The sequence below is a fragment of the Papilio polytes genome, unplaced genomic scaffold, assembly GCF_000836215.1.
Source record: "Papilio polytes unplaced genomic scaffold, Ppol_1.0 DF824270.1, whole genome shotgun sequence".
In the NCBI taxonomy this organism is placed as follows: Eukaryota; Metazoa; Arthropoda; class Insecta; order Lepidoptera; family Papilionidae; genus Papilio; species Papilio polytes.
Window position 1 is genome coordinate 1,040,135 of NW_013524934.1, and position 20,200 is coordinate 1,060,334.

At 32.9% G+C, this 20,200-nt stretch overlaps 4 protein-coding genes across 5 annotated transcripts; 3 read left to right on the forward strand and 1 right to left on the reverse strand.

Moving 5' to 3' along the window:
* The first annotated feature begins 315 nt into the window (after positions 1–315).
* LOC106104262 lies at positions 316–1,175 on the forward strand. Its single transcript, XM_013284267.1, has 2 exons — positions 316–599; positions 920–1,175. The coding sequence occupies exons 1-2, from the start codon at positions 413–415 to the stop codon at positions 1,099–1,101; spliced, it is 369 nt and encodes a 122-aa protein (XP_013139721.1). The 5' UTR covers positions 316–412; the 3' UTR covers positions 1,102–1,175.
* Positions 1,176–2,127: 952 nt separating this feature from the next.
* Positions 2,128–10,472, forward strand: LOC106105103 (superoxide dismutase [Cu-Zn] 4AP-like). 2 transcript variants are annotated; one of them, XM_013285342.1, is made up of 5 exons: positions 2,128–2,204; positions 7,202–7,270; positions 7,440–7,652; positions 7,946–8,196; positions 10,009–10,472. In XM_013285342.1, the coding sequence occupies exons 2-5, from the start codon at positions 7,214–7,216 to the stop codon at positions 10,112–10,114; spliced, it is 627 nt and encodes a 208-aa protein (XP_013140796.1). In that variant the 5' UTR covers positions 2,128–2,204; positions 7,202–7,213; the 3' UTR covers positions 10,115–10,472. The 2 variants fall into 2 exon arrangements, with proteins under 2 accessions (XP_013140796.1, XP_013140788.1); XM_013285334.1 differs by lacking the exon at positions 2,128–2,204 and adding an exon at positions 4,910–5,003.
* A 904-nt stretch (positions 10,473–11,376) lies between these two features.
* LOC106103701 (23 kDa integral membrane protein-like) lies at positions 11,377–13,995 on the forward strand. Its single transcript, XM_013283538.1, has 6 exons — positions 11,377–11,451; positions 12,167–12,355; positions 12,794–12,973; positions 13,142–13,275; positions 13,351–13,456; positions 13,885–13,995. The coding sequence occupies exons 1-6, from the start codon at positions 11,377–11,379 to the stop codon at positions 13,966–13,968; spliced, it is 768 nt and encodes a 255-aa protein (XP_013138992.1). The 3' UTR covers positions 13,969–13,995.
* Positions 13,996–14,371: 376 nt separating this feature from the next.
* On the reverse strand, positions 14,372–16,234 carry LOC106104047 (superoxide dismutase [Cu-Zn] 2-like). Its single transcript, XM_013283988.1, has 4 exons — positions 16,129–16,234; positions 15,752–15,849; positions 15,162–15,383; positions 14,372–14,696 (listed from the first exon to the last, which is right to left on the reverse strand). The coding sequence occupies exons 2-4, from the start codon at positions 15,833–15,835 to the stop codon at positions 14,442–14,444; spliced, it is 561 nt and encodes a 186-aa protein (XP_013139442.1). The 5' UTR covers positions 15,836–15,849; positions 16,129–16,234; the 3' UTR covers positions 14,372–14,441.
* Positions 16,235–20,200: the final 3,966 nt, after the last annotated feature.

Genomic DNA, 20,200 nt, shown 5'->3' on the forward strand with positions numbered 1-20,200 from the left:
TAATTGAGAAGCGTGAATGGACACGGCATTGTGTAATCCATAGGAAGAAATTAAATATTTAAAACCTGCCTTTTAATGTTTTTATGTATGTTTAATTTATTTACAAATAAATTATAACCTAAGAGATACATTAAGAAAGTAAAAAAAAGTCGCTATGTGAAATATGAGTAACTTAACCAAGGACTGATAAGTTAGAAAGGAAATATTTTTTACTTAGAAAATAAAGTACAACATTTAAGTTGTAAAATCGATATCTATAATCGGAAAGTTGAACAATAGATTTAAAAATCTTTGAAGTCACAAATTGACATTTCCTGTCATACACGACACACGCATACTTCAAATATCTTCAAATACATTTAGACAACAACATAAAACTCGTAAACATAAGCAATGGAGTAACCAGTGGGCGATGAACCGGGACTTCATCTACAACTACCAGGATGACGGGCCTAACACGTGGTCGAGGATCGGTAGCACGCTCAACAAATGGCTGTGGGGCGCGCTTTGCTGCGGCATACCGGGCGTGCCTTGTTACTTCTGTACCTGCTGTAAGCAGCTCGACACCATGACTGAGAGAGAACGCCCCAGAGTAAACCGTAAGTTACATTGAAGCTTTAAGTAGCAAAAGAACTAATTATCAAGTATTACAAAGTGTACATACTGCCGCTCACAGAGTCCTTTAGTGTAGATTTCCTTTACATAAAGGAAACTCCGATAGACCATTTAACTTGTGGAACAAAGAAATTATGATACTAGCATAAGACACTAATTTGTTGATATGTTTGAATTTTAACTCAGCAAAAGCGATGCGCCTTTATCTTGCGAAATATTTCTCTGAATACTATTTAACAATTCAATCTATAGGATTTGGTGGAACTACTTTCTCCGAGGTGTGTAACTTAGAGGTCTCTTGTAGAAGCGACAGGAACCGCAGAGCGCCTGTCCCGTCAGCATCGGCCGAACGCACCGCGCAGCAGGAAAGCGACTCCGGAGACGCTGTCGGCGGTGCGGTGCGCGTTGTCGCAACTACAGGGCGAGCCAGCACCCGTACCACCTCTCCCGCTGCCCGTAGACCACCGCACCCAGGACCCCGGCTGATCGTGCACCCAGCGATACGATACTTTGTAAGATTAATATTTAAATGTTATATAAACGTACATTTCTTAATTTTAGTATGTGTTTTTTTGTAAATAAATGGTAATTTCAATAACTTGGACAATAAAACGACTTTTTTTTTTACTCCTGCTGAATAAAATCCGCAATAATTCAAAGTCGACTAAATACAACAGACATGTGGAAGCAGGCCTTATTCGATTTGTATGATTTAACACTTTGTTTATTAATGAAATTACAGACAGGAAAATAAATATCATATGTGTAGTAATTTACACGTGTTTTAAAAGAGAGTAAATTATTTTTACTAACATTTTAATTTTAAACCAATTTCAATAGGACGTTTATATTAAGTTTCGATGTCGCCAACGTCCATACCACGTTGAATACACCGGTTCTCGTCCGATCACCGAAGTTAAGCAACGTCGGGCGCGGTCAGTACTTGGATGGGTGACCGCCTGGGAACACCGCGTGATGTTGGCTTTTTTGCAATTATGCTAAATCTTTTTTTAATGTAGTATCTTTTTAATTATGAGACATCTATAAATACTATTTGAGATTACAATAAACTGATTTAATTCAATTACATTTACTAGTTCTCAATGCTAACAAAAGATGGCGCTTTTTCCATTTTTGCTAAACAAATTATGACTAAAAACGACCAATCAATCTTGTAACAAAACTGAAAACTTTGTGATTATACACATACCAGCTACAGTATCAACTACTACTCCACGTAACGAAAAAAATAAATAATAAAAAAATTGTAAAAAGTCATTGACAGATGGAATTACCTTGATGTATTAGTTTCAAATAAATATTACAAACGCAATTAGAATCGTTACCATTAGATTTTTACAATAAAACACGTATTGTTGTCCCTGTTTATTTTAATTAGTGTGAGAGAGATAGCAATAAGTTCAGTACAAGTACTTCGGCAATGAGCACTCATAGATCAGCGACTGAATCAACATCCATTATCTCGCAATCTGTTTCATGGTGCATATTTTAGTCTGTGCATGTCTTGCCGCGGTGACAGACTATTTTTTTTTAATTTGTGACAAAAGTGTTGTAAAGCCAGGATATTGGTAAGTTTTTTTTCATTAGTAAATATTTAAATATCGCATATTGTATTGAAATCTAATTAGGTATTAAAAATACTTCTTTTATAGTAATTTTGTTTATTGTGTAGTGATAACCATAAAAAGGTAAGTTAATGTTTTAATTTTGGTTTTAAAAGTTATTTTACTCGTAAGTTTTTTTACGATCTAATTGTTTTATTTTTTTAAATCGATGTTATAATCGTGCTGAATATTAATTACACGTTTTTTTTAAAAATAATTATCTCTAATGATAAATGTTCGAAGATTTTTAATTTAAAATCTTGTCTATAATCGTTTTCCGCTTGGTTGCTTTGAAATATTACGGCGGGATTCCACTGCGGTAACAACTGTTTACAAACATTTGCTATCTCTGTTTTTACTAAGACAATAAAAGGAATGGCAGTTTATTTTTGTACTGGTATTCTGACTGTGGAAACCAAAGGTAAAGCCAGTAATTGTTAGTTTACAGTTATTTACATAAAAAAACAAGTTTCGTACACAAGATGTTACTTATAACGAAATTTTTTTTTTTTATTTTGTCTATCTGTCCTCCTTTTGTTCTATAATCTCAGAAACGGCTAAACAGAATCACAATTTTACTAACAGTTTATGTGTGAGGAGGGAGGTTGAGGTATGGTTTTTTTCTCGGTGACGCAGTCGCGGGCAACCACTAGTTAAACAAAATACAATCCTTGTTATAAGACGATTGTTATGAACCATTGTAACTGCTCTGAACAGATTAAACAATAACCTTGTTAACGGGACGTTAAAGTGAACATGATATTACGTTGTACGAATAACAAGTGCTTATGTATCGAATTGAGCGTTCGCACACCTGAAACTAAATTATCGCATAACTATTTAGTCTTGCTTCGATTCCTATAAGCTTACTGTTCCCATGCGGCTTCATCCGCATGGAATAATAAAAACTTTATTTTATTGTTAACATGTGTCAAATTATCAATTGCAAATGTCAAAATGACATGACATGATGACAAAGCATGGCAACCTTGCTTCCTTGATGTTGGCAGTAACTTATGGTCTCTTTCCCACATTAGGGATTTTATCCAAAATGTTTACCCCCTAAGTTTAATGGCGTGATAATATATAGCCTAAAGCGTGACGTAAGTGTAGGGCTTTTTTATTAAAGAAAGAATTATTCAAAATTATGCTATAATTGCTGACATCTTAGGCAACAAAGAAGTGTGTGTTTACGCTTTATTATAATAGTATAGATACTGCATTAAAGTATTGAAGCAATTGCTATGAGGCAATTGTACACCGCCTGAGGACGTTGATATTGAACTTTGAAGAATAATTAGATCAAGGTGTACCACCATCAGAACGCTGCGACTTGTTAAAAGTAAGTGTCTTTATTGATATAGTAGCAATAAGGTCATATAGTAATATTAATAAATACTATTGCACGATTTTATAATATTTAAAAAAAATCTATGCGATCATTGACTTAAAAGGTTCGATGATGTTGGGCTATGAATAATTAGTCGTCCTAATTTGTAAATTAAAACAGTGAACACTAAAAAAAGGACTTTCAACAGTTGTTTTGGTGTTAGTGCTTTCTGCATCAATTCAGTATCGCAAATTAAAAAGCGCCTGGACATTAAAAATAGTTATATTTATTTGCTACATTTTGAAAGGCAAATTTTACTTTTCAATATATTTTTTATAGTAATTTTTTTGTAGTTCTACTTGTATATTACTCGGTAGAAAATTGATATGCATATTACCAACTATCGGTACCAAATGAAACATAATGTACCTCGTCCGTTGATAATCGCTAAATTGTTACAAATAACTTACGTGTGCAAATAAATTACGTACTAGTTTATCAATACGAATAAATTGCGAATATTTGAATACTAATAGAAACATAGACGTATAAAAATTTAAAAGATTATTATTATAACTACGTAACTATTATAAAATAGAAGATAATAACAACAAAGTATAAGGAAATCTCGAACGAAAATCACTTAAAATAATTTAAAAATGTAAAAAAACCTTAGATTTACTATGATTTTTAAGGTTCTAATCGTGTAATACTAATAATTTAATAATGATGAAATAATTGATAAACATTCAATTTAGGTACTAAACTATTTAATAACTAGCTGTTGCTCGCAACTTCGCCCGCTTGAAATAAAAAAAAAAATATAGCCTATGCTACTCACAGATAAATTACCTTTCTAACGGTGAAAGATTTTTTAAAATCGGCCCAGTAGTATTTAAGTTATTTCAATATATACAAAAATAAAAATCTTTTCTCTTTATAATGTTAGTATAGATTACACAATTAGAATATGTCACTATTTGCATTAATAATATCTTTATACGCTTAACAATATAATGTATCTCAATAACAATGTTTTTTCCTTATATAAAGACAAAGCATAAACCATTGCACAACTTTTAAAAACATGTCGCCAACATTCGGGTGCATCGTCCAAGCAATTAAAACTAAATTTTCCATACCTTCGTGGACGAAACTTGTCCGAGCGTCCTTTAGAAGCTATTTACAAAGTAGCTACGCGAGATAAATAGCCCTCGTATATTATCATAGGTAATGTTTGATTGCTGCAAAGAAACCGGTTAACTCGTCCAATGTAACAAGAACCATTCCTCCTCTCTTAGATATACTAAGATTAGGTTGAAACGGGGAAGGATAGTATACCTCGATGGTTCATCTGTCGTTGGATGTTGCAATTGACTAGTGCATAGCATATTATGGCCATTAGTTTTATTTCGCGATCAGACTTCGTTGCGGTGAGTTGTGTTTGTTGATATATTTTTTATCGCTTTTATTGAACAGTGACGAGTACTTGAAGATAAATTCAAGGTCATTTATTGCTTTTTTGATACGCATAACAACTTTATAGTTAATCTTAATGTTATTGTTTGTTTAACATCTACTTTTATTTTAGGTTCTTTTGTGAAAATGTGAAATAAATTAAAACGCAATCATATGTTAAAAAAAATAATATACGCGGGAATAAGACTATCCTCTTTGTCAGTCGGGTATTAAGGATAAATCTAATGTTATTCCATACTAGATCTTTTCTTATTAATCTAAATAACTTTTAGTTTCTAGTTTACTCCCATAACACGCTTTATTTTACAAGAAAATTGATTCACCAGAACTCGCATAGAAACGTACGCATTACTTAGATATTATAACTGCGAAAGTTTAGATGGATGGATGTTTGATAGAGTTTGTAGCCTAAACGGCCCAACAGATCTTGATGAAATTTGGCACAGATGTAGATAGTCTGGAAAAACAAATAGGCTTACTTACTTTTTTTAAATTCACACGGGCGAGGTCACGGGTGATAGCTAGATAGGCTGCAAACTCTTTGCGTAATTTCCGTTTAGTTATTTCTAATTTTATCTTAAAATTTCGTTGTAAATTTACTTGTTTACTTCTAGCTTTTAATAATATAAAGACACGGTTTTCCCCCGATCCCAACGCTTGGTTTTATTCAATGTTATCACTCACTCTCGCACAAATCACTGCTTTGTATTTATTACATATAATATAGCCTATGTTACCCAACAACTTAGCTTTTTAATGGTAAAAGAATTTTTGAAATCGGCCCAATAGTTTTTGAATTGTTGAATAAATGTTCAAGACAAAGAACATTTTGATTACCCCAGAGTAAGGGATGCTAAACATTTTATAGAATTTCTAATAATATCCAGATTAAAGGTTAAATGAAGCTTTTAAATGTATTGCACCACAATCACTTATACTTATATTGTTATGAAATGAATAAAATGGTGTCAGAGCAGCATTTTGCTACACATTTGTGTTTCAAAGGCCAATATGCTCATTAAATTAAACGATAGAACGAAACTACAGACGTTTTCAAGTATACTGCACTGTCGTGGTATTAAGGAGTAACGACCTAAACTTAGGTCACCCTTGACTAAACTTACGTATATCTCCTTATTCGAATTTAGTTTTGGATTATTTAATAAATGCTGGCATATTCACAGTCGTAATGGACACTATACTGTACATTTAGTATGACAAAAACAACGCTAAGGACCTGCTTAATTTAATATTAAATGACTTTTAATACAAGAAGTAAATAATCATTGACCTAACTTTTAAACTACTGGACTGATTTCAAAAATTCTTTTACAATTAAAGTGCTATGTTATTACTAACATAGCCTATATTTTTTTTTTAAATTTAATTCTACGTGAACGTAGTCGCGAGCAACAGCTAGTCTTTTATATTTCTGTTGCAACTTTCTTGCATATTTATATTTATCAAGAAAGAGCTTATGAACAAAGTAAATAATTTTTTTATAAACGTATAAGCATCATATATAGACTTTCGCATGCCAAGAGTACACGTCACATTGACATCTGCGACCACCTGCATGTAATTAAGCGTAACTCAATGCAGAAAAGATCGAAGAAAACATAGTATAAAAAATTACTTATTTACTTAGTTAATTCTTACTAGACTACGTTTTTTTACTCAACATAAAGTTGGTTTCAAGTCTAATACATGTCCTAAGCTATCGACAAATCCATTATTAAAAAAAAACATTAACTTAACGATATGAAAAATGTTTCCAATCTATGACGTAATGTTGATGTTTTGTTTTTTATTTACGAAAGCAAGATAATTATTCTGCCACAATAACACTTAAGATAAATACAAAGTTTTGCTTGTTTTTATTTCATTATCCGTTTCGTAATTTAATTAATTACTGTCTAGAGTTTTTTTTATGAATATAATTGAAGCACCTTGTTATCAAGTAATTACTCTTTGATACTTTTAAGATAAAAGAAGCATTAGGAATGTCTAGAAGTGACATTAAATAAATGAAAGTACCCCAAGATTCTTTTCGTAAAATGTACTTGGATTTTACTTCCATATAATATCGCTTTGACGCAAAAGTTTATTTTTCATTGTACTAAATTTCTAGGACTATATTCTATTGTTACAGAATTATAACAAAATGCTGTTGATGTTGTTATTTACTTCTGCGGCGATCGTGTCTGCTCACCATGAACATGTATGTATGAATACATCTTTTAAAAACATTAAAAAATATCACGTGAGAAAAAAAAAGCTAAAAAACTTCTAGAATATGTAACTCTATGGCGTTATTTTAAAATATTAACTCGTTCACGATATTTCAAAAATTTATTCTTTTTTTAAATTTTCGAATTTATACATTCCAGCCAGCACAATATAAGGCGATAGCAAAGCTGACGCAGCCGAGTGGAGACGAGGTCCACGGTAATGTGACCTTCACTCAACTAGCTGACGGCAAAGTCCACGTTCAGGGTGCGATCGTGGGCCTTGCACCAGGACACTATGGCTTCCATGTCCATGAGAAGGGAGACATCTCTGGAGGATGTGGTACAACTGGATCTCATTACAACCCTCATCATGTTAGTGATTTTTATTATTATTTGTATACAGGTTGTTAATAGATTAATGGAAAAGGAATGCAAATAAAGTTTTAAGAAGTAGAAGGAAGTAAACTGTAGAAATGTCTAGAAGCTACTATTAACTAATGTCATGTTTGTCCTGATGTTTGGTTGATTTTTTTTATTTAGCGTATTTAGAAAACATTTAAAGTATTTAACAATGTGAATTCTAAAAAAGTTAAGTATAAATAAGCTTTAATTTTTGAATCATATTTTTCTAAGACTCTTTAAACATTTTATATATCACTTTCTAGAAGGACCATGGTCACCCCAACGACGAGAACCGTCACGTCGGTGACTTAGGCAACGTGGTCTTCGACGAGAACCGAGTCAGTGTTCTAGACTATGTGGACAGTGTGATCTGTCTGACCGGAGAATACTCTATCGTGGGCCGAGCTGTGGTCCTTCACGAAAAGGCAGATGACTTTGGCAGGAGTGACCATCCTGATTCCAGGAAGACCGGGAACGCCGGAGGTCGGGTGGCCTGCGGTGTCATCGGAATCTTGTAGGCAGATCACTTTAGATGTAGAGCGTACGCACACTTTTGACTAAACTTTCGCACAACTGTTGCAACTGTTTAGTTGCACAACTAAAATATTGTGCGAGGTGCGTATTGAGGTCCATATAAGCTCATAGGAATAAAGCGAGAGTAAACAGTTGTGCGAAAGTTTATTTTTAAGTATGCGCACAATCTTATCATATAAATAAGGACACAGATTTTAATACTCGTCATAGAATATAAAAAAAACAAACCAATTTAATTATTCTGTAAACCTTTTATAAAAAACCTTAGAATTAAATGATAAATACCTAAAAAATAAATTGCCTTTTGCGCTACATTTTATACTATATTACCTGCACCTTATAGTTACTACACCCATAGAAGCTGTAATAAATTCATATAAACCAAGACTGGCGTTGACCTACATAGGAACACGTTTACTTTGTTAGTTAAGGCAATAACTTAATGTATGAGGCTGCATAGAATAGATGTTTGTAACTACAAAACGTAAACGTAATAAATTTACGTACAATAACAGAAAAAAATCGATATTGACATCGATATATTTAAGAGTTTTAGGTCTCGATCACTCGCATATCGATAGGTAATAATTAAAAATTGCTCGATTACTTTCTAAGTTAACCGAATATTAAAAATTAAATCACACATAAAACGAAGAAATCAAAGATTTTTCTAAACTACTACTGTTGTATTTTACCAAAAAGGATATCTTTAAATTTAAACTATTAGATGTGGTAAGTTAGCACGGCACAACTGCTTCTATGATAATCCTCGACATTGGATTGGTTGTCTCTGTTTTCACAAAGGTAATGAAAGGGATGTCAATATGATTTTATACAAATTCTTCGGCAAATAAACTCATAATGCATTCACACCTCAAGGTGAGGCGTCGAATGTGTAAGTAACGAAAACCTTTCACAATAATTTAATCTGCATAGACCATCTAATGGCCAGTTTCCCAGCTGCATTTAACCATTCGTTAGTGCTTTGTTAGATAGCTTTATGAAATGCGTTTCCGACGTACGTTACTTTTACTCCGTTGTTACTTCGGTCAACCAAACATTGATAAACCGCTAGGCAATGATGAAATAAATGGAAACTTCAGAAACCCAGCATAAGTGGAGATGATTATTTAAACTACATGCAGATGAACGAATAGTTTTAAAGATTAATAATGATTCTATACCATAGATCTTTGAGACAGTAACTAAGGTGTTATCAATGGACTCAAACAATTTCAAATCACGAGCGCCTCAAGCATATTATTGGATGAAATTCAGTAAAATCAACAGACTAAATACATGGTAAATGAAACAAATCATTGTCTTATCTTCCTGACCCTTTTTGTCAGTATTCTTACCTTTTTTTATCTTGCGACGGTGATATTAAAATGAGCAACAAAAATGTTTATCCGAATATCTGATATCACATCTTCATATCTCGATATAGGCAACGTACGTGATACAATATTTACTTGAATATTCTCTTACTTATATTAAAAATGCGGATTGATAGTCTTATGGATATTTGTCAGAGTTTGTAGCCAAAATTGCTGAACAGATCTCGATGAAATTTGACATAGATGTAGAGGATATTCTGGTAAACACAGAGGCTTATTTAAATACCGTAAGTTATTAACAAATCAAAGTTTATGTATAGGCTACAAACACTCTTAGGTTACATCTACAGGCTCTCTAAAGCTACAGTTCTCTGGCTTAAGCTACAGTATGCAATAACGGCGCCATAAGAGTCATTACCTTTGTTGGTTGTAGCAACTCTGTTATTCCTTTTCAGAGATCCTGTTGAGGGCTGGCAAAGAAACAGCTCTGCGAATTCTAGAAACTCTCTGGTCCTCATCTTCACGTCTATGGTTTATTTTTTTATCAAGCACTTAATTTAAAGTAATAAAAAAAAACTATTGTTGTTACTTAAACTGTATAGTGTTGTATAATTTAGTTGTCTTGTTATTTGTTTGGTTTTAATTTAGTTGATGTAAAATAGAATGTAAATGACAAGAGTTTAGTTAAGATATTTTTATACGATGTAAGTAGTGTTTAAACCTTTTTGTAAATATTGTTTTAAGGTACTGATTACTTATGTAAAGTTACCTGTGTATTTTTAATCAAGTAGTTTGATTATATGTAGAACTTACTTCACTAATTAATTTGTTATAAGATATAACTTGTTGTGAAATAAATTTCTCTAGAATATGTTACCTAAATCGAAAATCAAATAAATTATTATTTGTTGTCGCTAAACTAAATTTTATTTTCACATACATTTTCAGGTCTTGCAATAGATATCTTACTTCTTATCTTACTAATATTATAAATGTGAAAGTTTAGGTGGATGGATGGATGTTTGTTAGAGGTTGTAGCCTAAACGGCTGAACGGATTTCGATGAAATTTGGCATAGATGTAGAGGGTAGTCTGGAAGAACCCATAGGTTATTCAGTTTTGTTTTTTCAATTCCACGCGAAAAGCGAAAGCTAGTTACTTAAATAAAAAACACAAAGGACGAAATACCATAACTTCCATATGTAGGCACCATATATATTTGTCGCTAATTATGGAAAAAAAAGAAAAAATGTTTATTTATATAATAATAGAAAAAAGGAATTCATTAATGTAATAAGGAATACGCAACCAAAAGAATAAAAAAAAACAGAAAAGCGAAAAAAGACACAAAATGTGCAAAAAAGAGTTAGGATCAAGAGTCCGTAGATGTTGAATAAAAAAAAGCCCATAACTTTGCGATTGAAAACCTACAATCCAGTCAAGGTTCGCTAGATATTCCAGTAATATATGGCGACGCCCACACTATTGGGATAAGAAAAGCGATGAGGGAGAAAATTAAGAATAAAATGTCTCACTGTATAATTTTCTTGTATCGATTTAACTTCAATAGAATCTCTTTAATTATTCATAGCTATAACTTCCCCATACATGTGTCTGTTCTCATCAAATAACTAATGAAGATCTATATTTACAGAACCGATTTGCGGAAAATTCAGCTTTAACTAAACAAAGTTAAAGTTCAGAATTGTTTAAATGTTCTTTAAATGGTTATAGGCATATGAAGGGAATAGACATAATTTATGGCTTTTCAGTAAATATTACTAAGTTGTTTGAAGTAGTCGTGTCCTAAATATTGATGTCAAGATGATGTGCGATTGGGCATCTGTCGGCAAGATATGCGCGAAATGGCTGCTTTTCGTTTTAAATGGATTATGTATTGTATGTTCTAACAACATTTTATTTAATCTTAAAATTTAATAAATCACTACTTGAAATGTGGAAAAGAGCAAATTAAGCGATCAGTGGGAACGCTTTAACACTAGGTTTTTGTACTGCTTCAGATAGTTTTATTGTTTTTTTTAATTGCTGTTTTTGTACAAGAAATGAAAATAGTATTTTAAAGGGATTAAGGGTTTCCAAAGAAAAATTTATATAACTTCAGTATGATAAAATGTAGTTGTTATATTTGAAATCATGATAAATAGGAATTTAACGGCCAAATACTGAAAACGAATTTTAAATCTAAAGTGCCGCTTACAATCTGATAGTTGTCAAAATTCGGAGTTTAAGGGGCTGTTCTTCAAAATTGCGCATCTTTGGAAGCATAGAACAGGATTTCTACAAAGATTTGATTGGTGATATTTTAGTATGTATAACTTCAGTCCTTTAACTAAAGGCTCGTGGAACAGAATCACGATTGGACAAACTTTTCTCGATAAATATATTTTTTGGAAATGTGCCTAATTCTGTAAAAATTACCATACATATATATGCAATACTACAACGAAAATAAAAATTCGAAGTGGTTTATTTGATACACGAGTACTTTATTATTGTAAAGTTAAAAAAAAGTTGCGTTATCATTTAAGACGTTGTTACATGTTTAAAGGATGTTTTAGTATTAATTAATTTTGAAGCTAATTCTTTTTAACAGCTGATAGCAGTTGGCACCACTATATTTGCGATAGTAGACATAAAGGTGCTAAATAAATACGGTGATGGTGCAGGCCATGGGACACAGTCTGGAGACACACTTATTATAATTGTCTGCTTGTTGCTGTTTGCTGTAGCGGTGTTCGGCTGCATTGGTACTGCTAAAGAGAATGTTAAGATCCTTTGTCTGGTAAGTCTTTTGACGTACCTATTGACTTCGACCCTTAATTTGAATTCAGAACAAGGGAGAGAGAAACAGAGGTCTGTAGTCTCTGCAATAACATATCATCAAATAATGTAAGAATGGGAAATATGGTACGACCGTATTTATATGGAAACTAGCTGTTGCTCGCGATTTCGACCGCGTGAAATTAAAAAATAATAAAAAAAATAAAGCCTATGTTACTCGCAGATAAATTACCGTACTAACGGTAAAAAAAATTAAAACCAGCCCAGTAGTTTCCAATTATTTCAATACATACAATAAATCTTTTTATCTTTATAATATTAGTATATTATAGATACATTTTCAAACTCTGGATTCACAAAATTTTTAGATTTTCTGTAAAATTCTCTAAAATTCCTGATTCCTCATCTACAATGGAGCATTTTTGGGTGTTTCTTTTAGTACGTAGGTTTCCTGATGCTGTTCCTGGTGGTAGAGCTATTGGTGGCTGTGTACGTCGCCGTGCAGAGGTACGGCCTCGAGTTCAGAGTCTCCGAGTCAATGCGCAACCAATTCTTCCGAAACTTTACAACCGAAGAATTGGCTCAACATAAGAAGATTTGGGATGACATGCAGATAACAGTCAGTTTCTATATTACCTTAAAAATCAAAATACGTATCCATTCCGAATTGGATATAGAAAACAAAATTAATTTGTTAAAACTGTCTTAAGTTTTTGCCGTATACAAATACTAAGGCGCTTTTCATAATACAATACTTTTCGACAATTCATATCTTAACTTTGTTCAGTATGAATGCTGTGGTTTGAATGGTCCAGAAGACTACCAAGCTATCCGGCAGCCGATCAGCATATCTTGCTGTCCACGAGCATTCCGCGCGAAGACGGATTACGCTCGGCATCAGTTTTATCAAACGTGTCTGGAGTAAGACTTGAATATCTATTAAAAAAACGTTTACATTCGGTATTATCTGTTTTTTGATGACTGTAAATTCCACAGATCAAAGAGTTACTTCAACGTGGGCTGTGAGGATGAAATCCTGCAGGAGATCAGAGCTGACGAGGACTGGCTGATAGGGGTCACCATCATCTCATCATGGTTTCAGGTGACTTACTTAGTTAACAGCCCTGTATTCCTGTATTAACTTAATAAGCATCTTTGATTTTATAATAGCCTTTTAACACACTGATTCTTGTTGTTATTCAACTGCCTTAGAGTCGATTAATGTTTACTAATAACCGTCAAATAGAAGAGAACATTTAATTACCTTATATTATGTACGACTCTTACTTAACCAGCAGTTAAATAAGTTTGATGATTTTTAAATTTACCAGCCACCTGAGACAAAGCAACATTCGATTATCGTTGGAACTGACAAACATTTGATAAGGCACGTGCTTGTCACGTATTCTTTCTTATACATTTTGACACATATTGTCGATTCTACAAACGACATCGCTAATCGAAAGTCACTTTGTCTAGGGGTCTTTTCTATTATGTAAGTACGCAAGACCTAATTAGTATTATTTACAGGCTGCACAAGTGTTAGCTGCTATGTGGCTATCTCAAATGACGAAACGAGAGGCACAATTCAAACAACAAACGCTAAGACATTAACTCAAGCATCTCAACATATTATTGCACCAATGTTTTGATCTAATTGTCAATAAATAATGTGTTTAATAAATAAACACCGTACATTACCTTTTATTTTTTTAATGATAATTCTTCCCTATGTTATAAGTTGTTGCCCGTACTTCGTCCACGCAATATTAAGATAAAGTAGCCTATAATATGCCCATCTATGTCAGCTATCCTTCAGTAAAAGTCCGGTCGAAAAATATGAAAATTTTTCAACATATATTGCTGATGGAAACAGTACTAACTATAATCTTCAATGTACATATCAAATCAGGAGAGGTTATTTATTTCTGTATAAATGCTTTTTGCCATGTTCTTACTTAATAATTAAATTCGCATCTCTTTTTAACGTTCTTTCTCCAGTAAAATAATAGACTGATGAATATAAGTACCATAATTTATTTGTATCACAAAAGGTTTTTAATACACGCATGGTTTATATTTCTTGGTTACCAGTAACCAATCACACCGCAGGCGACATGGTCACCAGCATTCCCGGTCGTCTTAGAGTCAGGATGCTCGGTCTTGCCGTAGTCATCAGCCATAGAGTGGAGGACGATAGCTCTGCCGACAATGGAGTAGGGTCCTGACAGCTTGATCACGTGGTCCCAGAAGTCTACGTTAGCCACTTGGTCCTTATTGAAGACCACGTTGCCCAGGTCACCGGCGTGACGTTCCTCGTCGTGTGGGTGGCCGTGCTCTTTCTGTATAAAAACGATATATTAAAAATTTGAAAACTGTGAGATAGTGTAAAGAAGGTAATCTGGTATGTTAATACTAATATGTAAATATTAGCTTTCGCCCGCGACTCCGTCCGCGGAGAAAAAAAATGTGAGAAGCCTATGTTCTTCCAGACGATCCTCTACATTTACACCAAATTTCATCGAAATCCGTTCAGCCGTTTAGGCTACAAACTCTAACAAAGATCCATCCATCCATCTAAATTTTCGCATTTATAATATTAGTATGAGCGAAGAAATTCAAAAGATACATATGTGTTACGTCAACCCGCACTTGGCAAGCGTGGTTGACTATGACCTAGTCACCCTAACTTAGGATAGGCTCCGAGGCCCTCGGTGGGGACGTGTAGTGAGCTGCTGCTGCTCATGATGATGTAAACATGATAATGTGGGATAGATGGATATTTATATAAGCGCTGTTAAACTTACATTATCAGGATTGAAGTGTCCCCCATTAGAGCCGCATCCTCCGGTGACGTCCCCTTTTTCGTAGATATGGAAGCCGTACTCTCCCTCGGGCATGCCCACGATCACACCTTGGATATGGACCTTACCGTTAGCATCCTGGACGAAGGTCACGTTACCGCGAACCTTTCCACCATTTGGCTCCTCCAGTTTGACAATCGCACGCAGTTGATCGGATTTCTCTGACTGGAAAATGGAATTCACTTATAGATTAAGTTGTCTAAGTGATATTAGGATCAAGTTAGGGCGTACGCCTGAAACTAAACTATCGCACAACTGTTTAGTCTTGCATTGGTTCCTATGAGCTTCTATGGAGGTGCACACACTACTAGATTTTTGTTGTGCAACTAAACAGTTGAATGGGGTGCGAAACATAAGACAACTGCACAACAGTTATGTAAAATTTTAGTCTAAGGCCCACTTTTAAAAAGAAACAATGCCACAGTGAAATTGTACTATGTTCAAATATTTTTGTCTATGTTTTCTTAAAAAGAAAGAAAGAGATGGAAATAAAGAGATAATTTAGAAGTATTATGTGGTAAAGAGAGACTTACTTGATTATGGCTGTGACTGTGGTCATGACCACCGTGCGCTGCCACCGCGACCACCACAGATGCTATCAGCAATAAACACTTCATTTTTCTTAAATTTTCTGTGAATAAAACAATAAGATTTAATTTTTTATAAAACTTTTATCAATATTACGTTATTACTATTTCGTGAAAAAGTTGCAAATATTAAACTAAAAATTCAATGATATTTTTAATTAAAAAAAACATCACAATATGTTTATTTACTTCTTAAGCATCCTTTAAAGGTTGTATGCAAAGACGATAAACAAAATCGTAGCGGTCAAACGATTAATAATTCTGTTACTTGTTTTTCTTAACATATTTTTTAATGTCGGAAAATAAGAGCGTACACGACTCACCTTCACGACTTCGTATCGCTAATGATGTAACTGATCCGAGAGCAGAATATATACTAAAGATGCGAACAAAAAAAGATGCGTTTTATTGCATAGATACATTTGGGGTATTTCCCTCGGTATACCTAATTGTCTGGGAGAGCTTGACATAATACTTCGTGACCGGTTATTTAATCAGATACTATCAGGGAATATGGCGGTGGGGTTTCTTGCGGTTATAGAACACTACTTTAAAATGTGTGTAAGAAAAAAGGATTTTCAGCGGTATGGTAATTGTTTTTTTTTTATTATTGTTCTCCCGTCGTTTTTGCTAATTACTGATACCTAATTGATTATTTGTAAGAAGGGGAGTTTTACTAATTGCGAGGAACGAGGTGTTTTACTATAAACGGAACACTGCGTATTTCAGCGACTGTATTTACATTTATTGGAGGAAAATCTCTTTTCAATTGTACAATTTGAAGTAACTACATTTATTGTGGAAAGTTTGGATGTTATACACTGGAAAGGTATGTTTATTTGGGATTTTAGTTGTGTTTATTTAATGACTGAAGGTTATACGATACTCAGAATAAGGTGGCTGAACCGTTCATGGATTTATTTTTCACTAATAATAATAAAGTGGACAAACTTCACATTTTACCTGAGTTATCTAAAATTTGGAATGTTTAAGTAATTTTTGAATCCAAATAATCGTAACGTATTCATTCTTTTGTTTTGTATAAATTAAATTTCTTTTATTTCATTTACAGTTTTATGTCAGTGGCAACTTATTATGTTCACTGTAATTAGTTTAAAAGTATACAATAAAATATCAATTAAGTTTATGATCTATTAGGAATTCCATATTGCTTAATTATCTGTAGCTTAATTAAGTTTTAATCGACAAAATGCGACGTGAATTTAAAGAAAGATGCGCTGAGCACAGAAAAATTAGAATCAGAAACAGGTTTATTGACCTAAAATAATTTGATACTTACAATTGTTATTGAAAGCAGAACTTAATATAAGAGCGTGCGTAGATATTTGACTAAACTGTCGCACAACTGTTGTGCGTTTGTCGATTGTTTCGCAGCCAAGTCAATTTCAGTAGTACGCACCTCCATATAAGCTTATAGGAATCAAAGCGAGACCAAACAGTTGTGCCATAATTTAGTCAAAGATGCGTTGTCTAAATGTGAAGGGATACATCGGGAGGAGTAGTATGATGGACTAGATATTCCCGTGCGGCTTCGTCCGCATGACATTATGAAAATTTTATTTTATCGTTCACATTTGTCAAATTATCAATAGCAAATGTCAAACTGACATGACATGACAAACCTTGGCAATCTTGTTTTCTCGATGTTGGCAACAGTTTATGGTCACTTTCCCACATTAGGGTTTTTATCCAAAATATTTACCCCCTTAGTTTAATGGCGTGAAAATATATAGCCTAAAGCGTGACCTAAGTGTAGGGCTTTATTAAATAAAGAATTATTCAAAAATATACTGTAATTGCTGACGTCTTAGATAACAAAGAAGTGTGTGTTTACGCTTTATTATAATAGTATAGATATAGATTACTAAATATATTCAGTTAGTTACTAATTTTTTAATTAAGTAACGAGCAAAAATAGTTATTGATATTTTAATATCTAATCTACTGAACATATTCAGTTAACTACAGATAAGGCCTCAATTTTAAAAAGAAATTTACATACTAATTTATGTACAGTCATGATTTTCCTCAAACATAAGGAAGGTAAATTGTCAGTTGGAAAACCAAAGCACCTAGAGAGTAGATATAATGAATTAGACATGCCATAACGCTCATTTACCTACTACAGAACTAAGCATTCATAGACAGAATATCAGTCAATACAGTAACAAGACAACTTCAGCGATTAACCATAAATAACATTATATAAACATCTATGAGAAAAAACACACTTAATGTTCTTTTTTTTTTCGATAATATTTTCAGCGCCTCTAACGGTGAAATTATGAACTAAGTCACCTGTCTTCCCAAAATCACGTTTGAAATTACAGGGTTTTCTAATTTAAAAGCACTTGAGCGCCCTCTATTTTAACTAACACGCTTTTATGTCATCGTGTCTTAATGTTAATAATCGATTTCCTTTTTCTTGGAAAGTTTTTCTTTCGTTTCGTTTTTCTACTAAGGTCTAAAAGTGGATCTTTGTTGTTGTACAACAAACACGCTTAGAAGATAAAGAAGCGTCATATTTTATCCTTGTTTAATGCGATGTCCCACCAATTATTAAAAACCTAAAAAAAACCCTAATAACATTTAAAAACGTGTTCTTTGTCCTTTGCTTTAGGAATGACATTCAAAATTCAAAGTTTTTGTTTAATATAAATCACTGGCAACAAACAACTTTATGTGACCTGAATATAAATAAAAAAGATTGTAGGGGGTTTTAAAAAATGTCATCAACAACGTAAGATTAGATTCTTTTACTTTTAAAATATATTATATAAACTACATTGTCTATTGCCACTGTAGGAAACGCGCGGCTAAAATCTAAGTGGAAATAACATCTGAAAGCTACTCTTCATTATCAAGGATTTACGGATGTTTTTAAGATAAAAATACAGAGATATATAAATAAATTAATCGAGATTAATCTGAGATTACCTACTTTGTGTTGCCTACTTTTTGTTTTTTTAAAACGAGCAAATGAGGTAAAAACCATAAACAAAACCAACATTTGTAGATAGCAAAATGGCGCAGAGCAACTGCCACTTAATCTTCACGAACTAGAAAATGTTTTGTTTTATTATTTTGTTATTGTCTGCATTTAGTTTGTTTTTCCGACGACGAATTGACCGATTTTGTTGCATCATGTTTTTATATTTACATTCAAAGTTATTTAAAATACTTGATTAATATTATAGTAGTTTTTTAACTCTTCATTCCTTTTGAAACTTCATTGTAATAATTCAATTTTACTAAATTACGGGTGTAATGGAACCACAACCACCTGCATTCAATCAATACTTATCAATTAATCGTATCAAAATTACTTGCAATATAAAGCAAATTTAAAATTAAAGCGAATTACGGAACTTCGAACCTTAACAACAAACACATAAAGCTCTCACAATATGTAAAAAGATGTTAGTTGTTTAGAACATGACAATAAACCACAACATTGTAACTGCAGGTTCCGTTAATTAAAAATAGACTTTACTGCATGTAAAATAAAATTGATTATAACATTTTGTAGCAGACAAAGGAAAAGTAAAGCTACCCTTATGCGTGGGCATAAAAACATCTGTATTCTCATGTTCTATATTTTGTTCAAAGAGTAGTAATTTTAGTTAAAGTATCATCGACTATTTAAGTCGGGAATATTAAATTGTAATGGTGCTACCGTAGAAGTGAAGAACGCGGATAAAGATTCACTAATTTATCTCTCTGTTTTTTTTAAAAGGTAAAGAAAGGGATGACAACGTCAACTTAAGTGACAGTCAAATGTCTTGATGAGCCAACGGAACTCTGTGTACCCTCTTCTCGTTTTCTTCTATGCTTTGCTCTAAAATTTTGTTCTACACGACTTGCGTAATGTTAAGACCCGTCAAAATGTATGAAAACTATATTAGAGTGTCCGGATATGGAATCTGCCATAGAGTAGAACATCTTATCACAAACAATTGATTGCCATACACGGAGCGAAGTATGCAATCGCCTAAATAATGCCGTACAATCACTTGATGCGACCACTACCATTTTTTGAGTGTCCGTGTATGTCAGTCATAAGATGTCATAAAAGTTTTAGGTATTCGAGATTTATCCTGTTTCTATACAGAAGTTCAATAGCGCGAAATAATTTAATATCATTTACCTTATTGACGTGGTTGTAATTTAATTTGATCACTAAATTGATACGTATGACGTAATTAATTTAGATTTGGTTTTTTCCTGCTATTACCTATTAATTTGCATTTTACTTATTGTACTGTGTAAAAATGTGTATGTCCCATAATTTTGTCGTGTTGGTTTATCTCAATAAATAAATAAATGTGGGATAAGGAGGTTAAATATGTTTCATTTTTAATACTTTCCGAATTT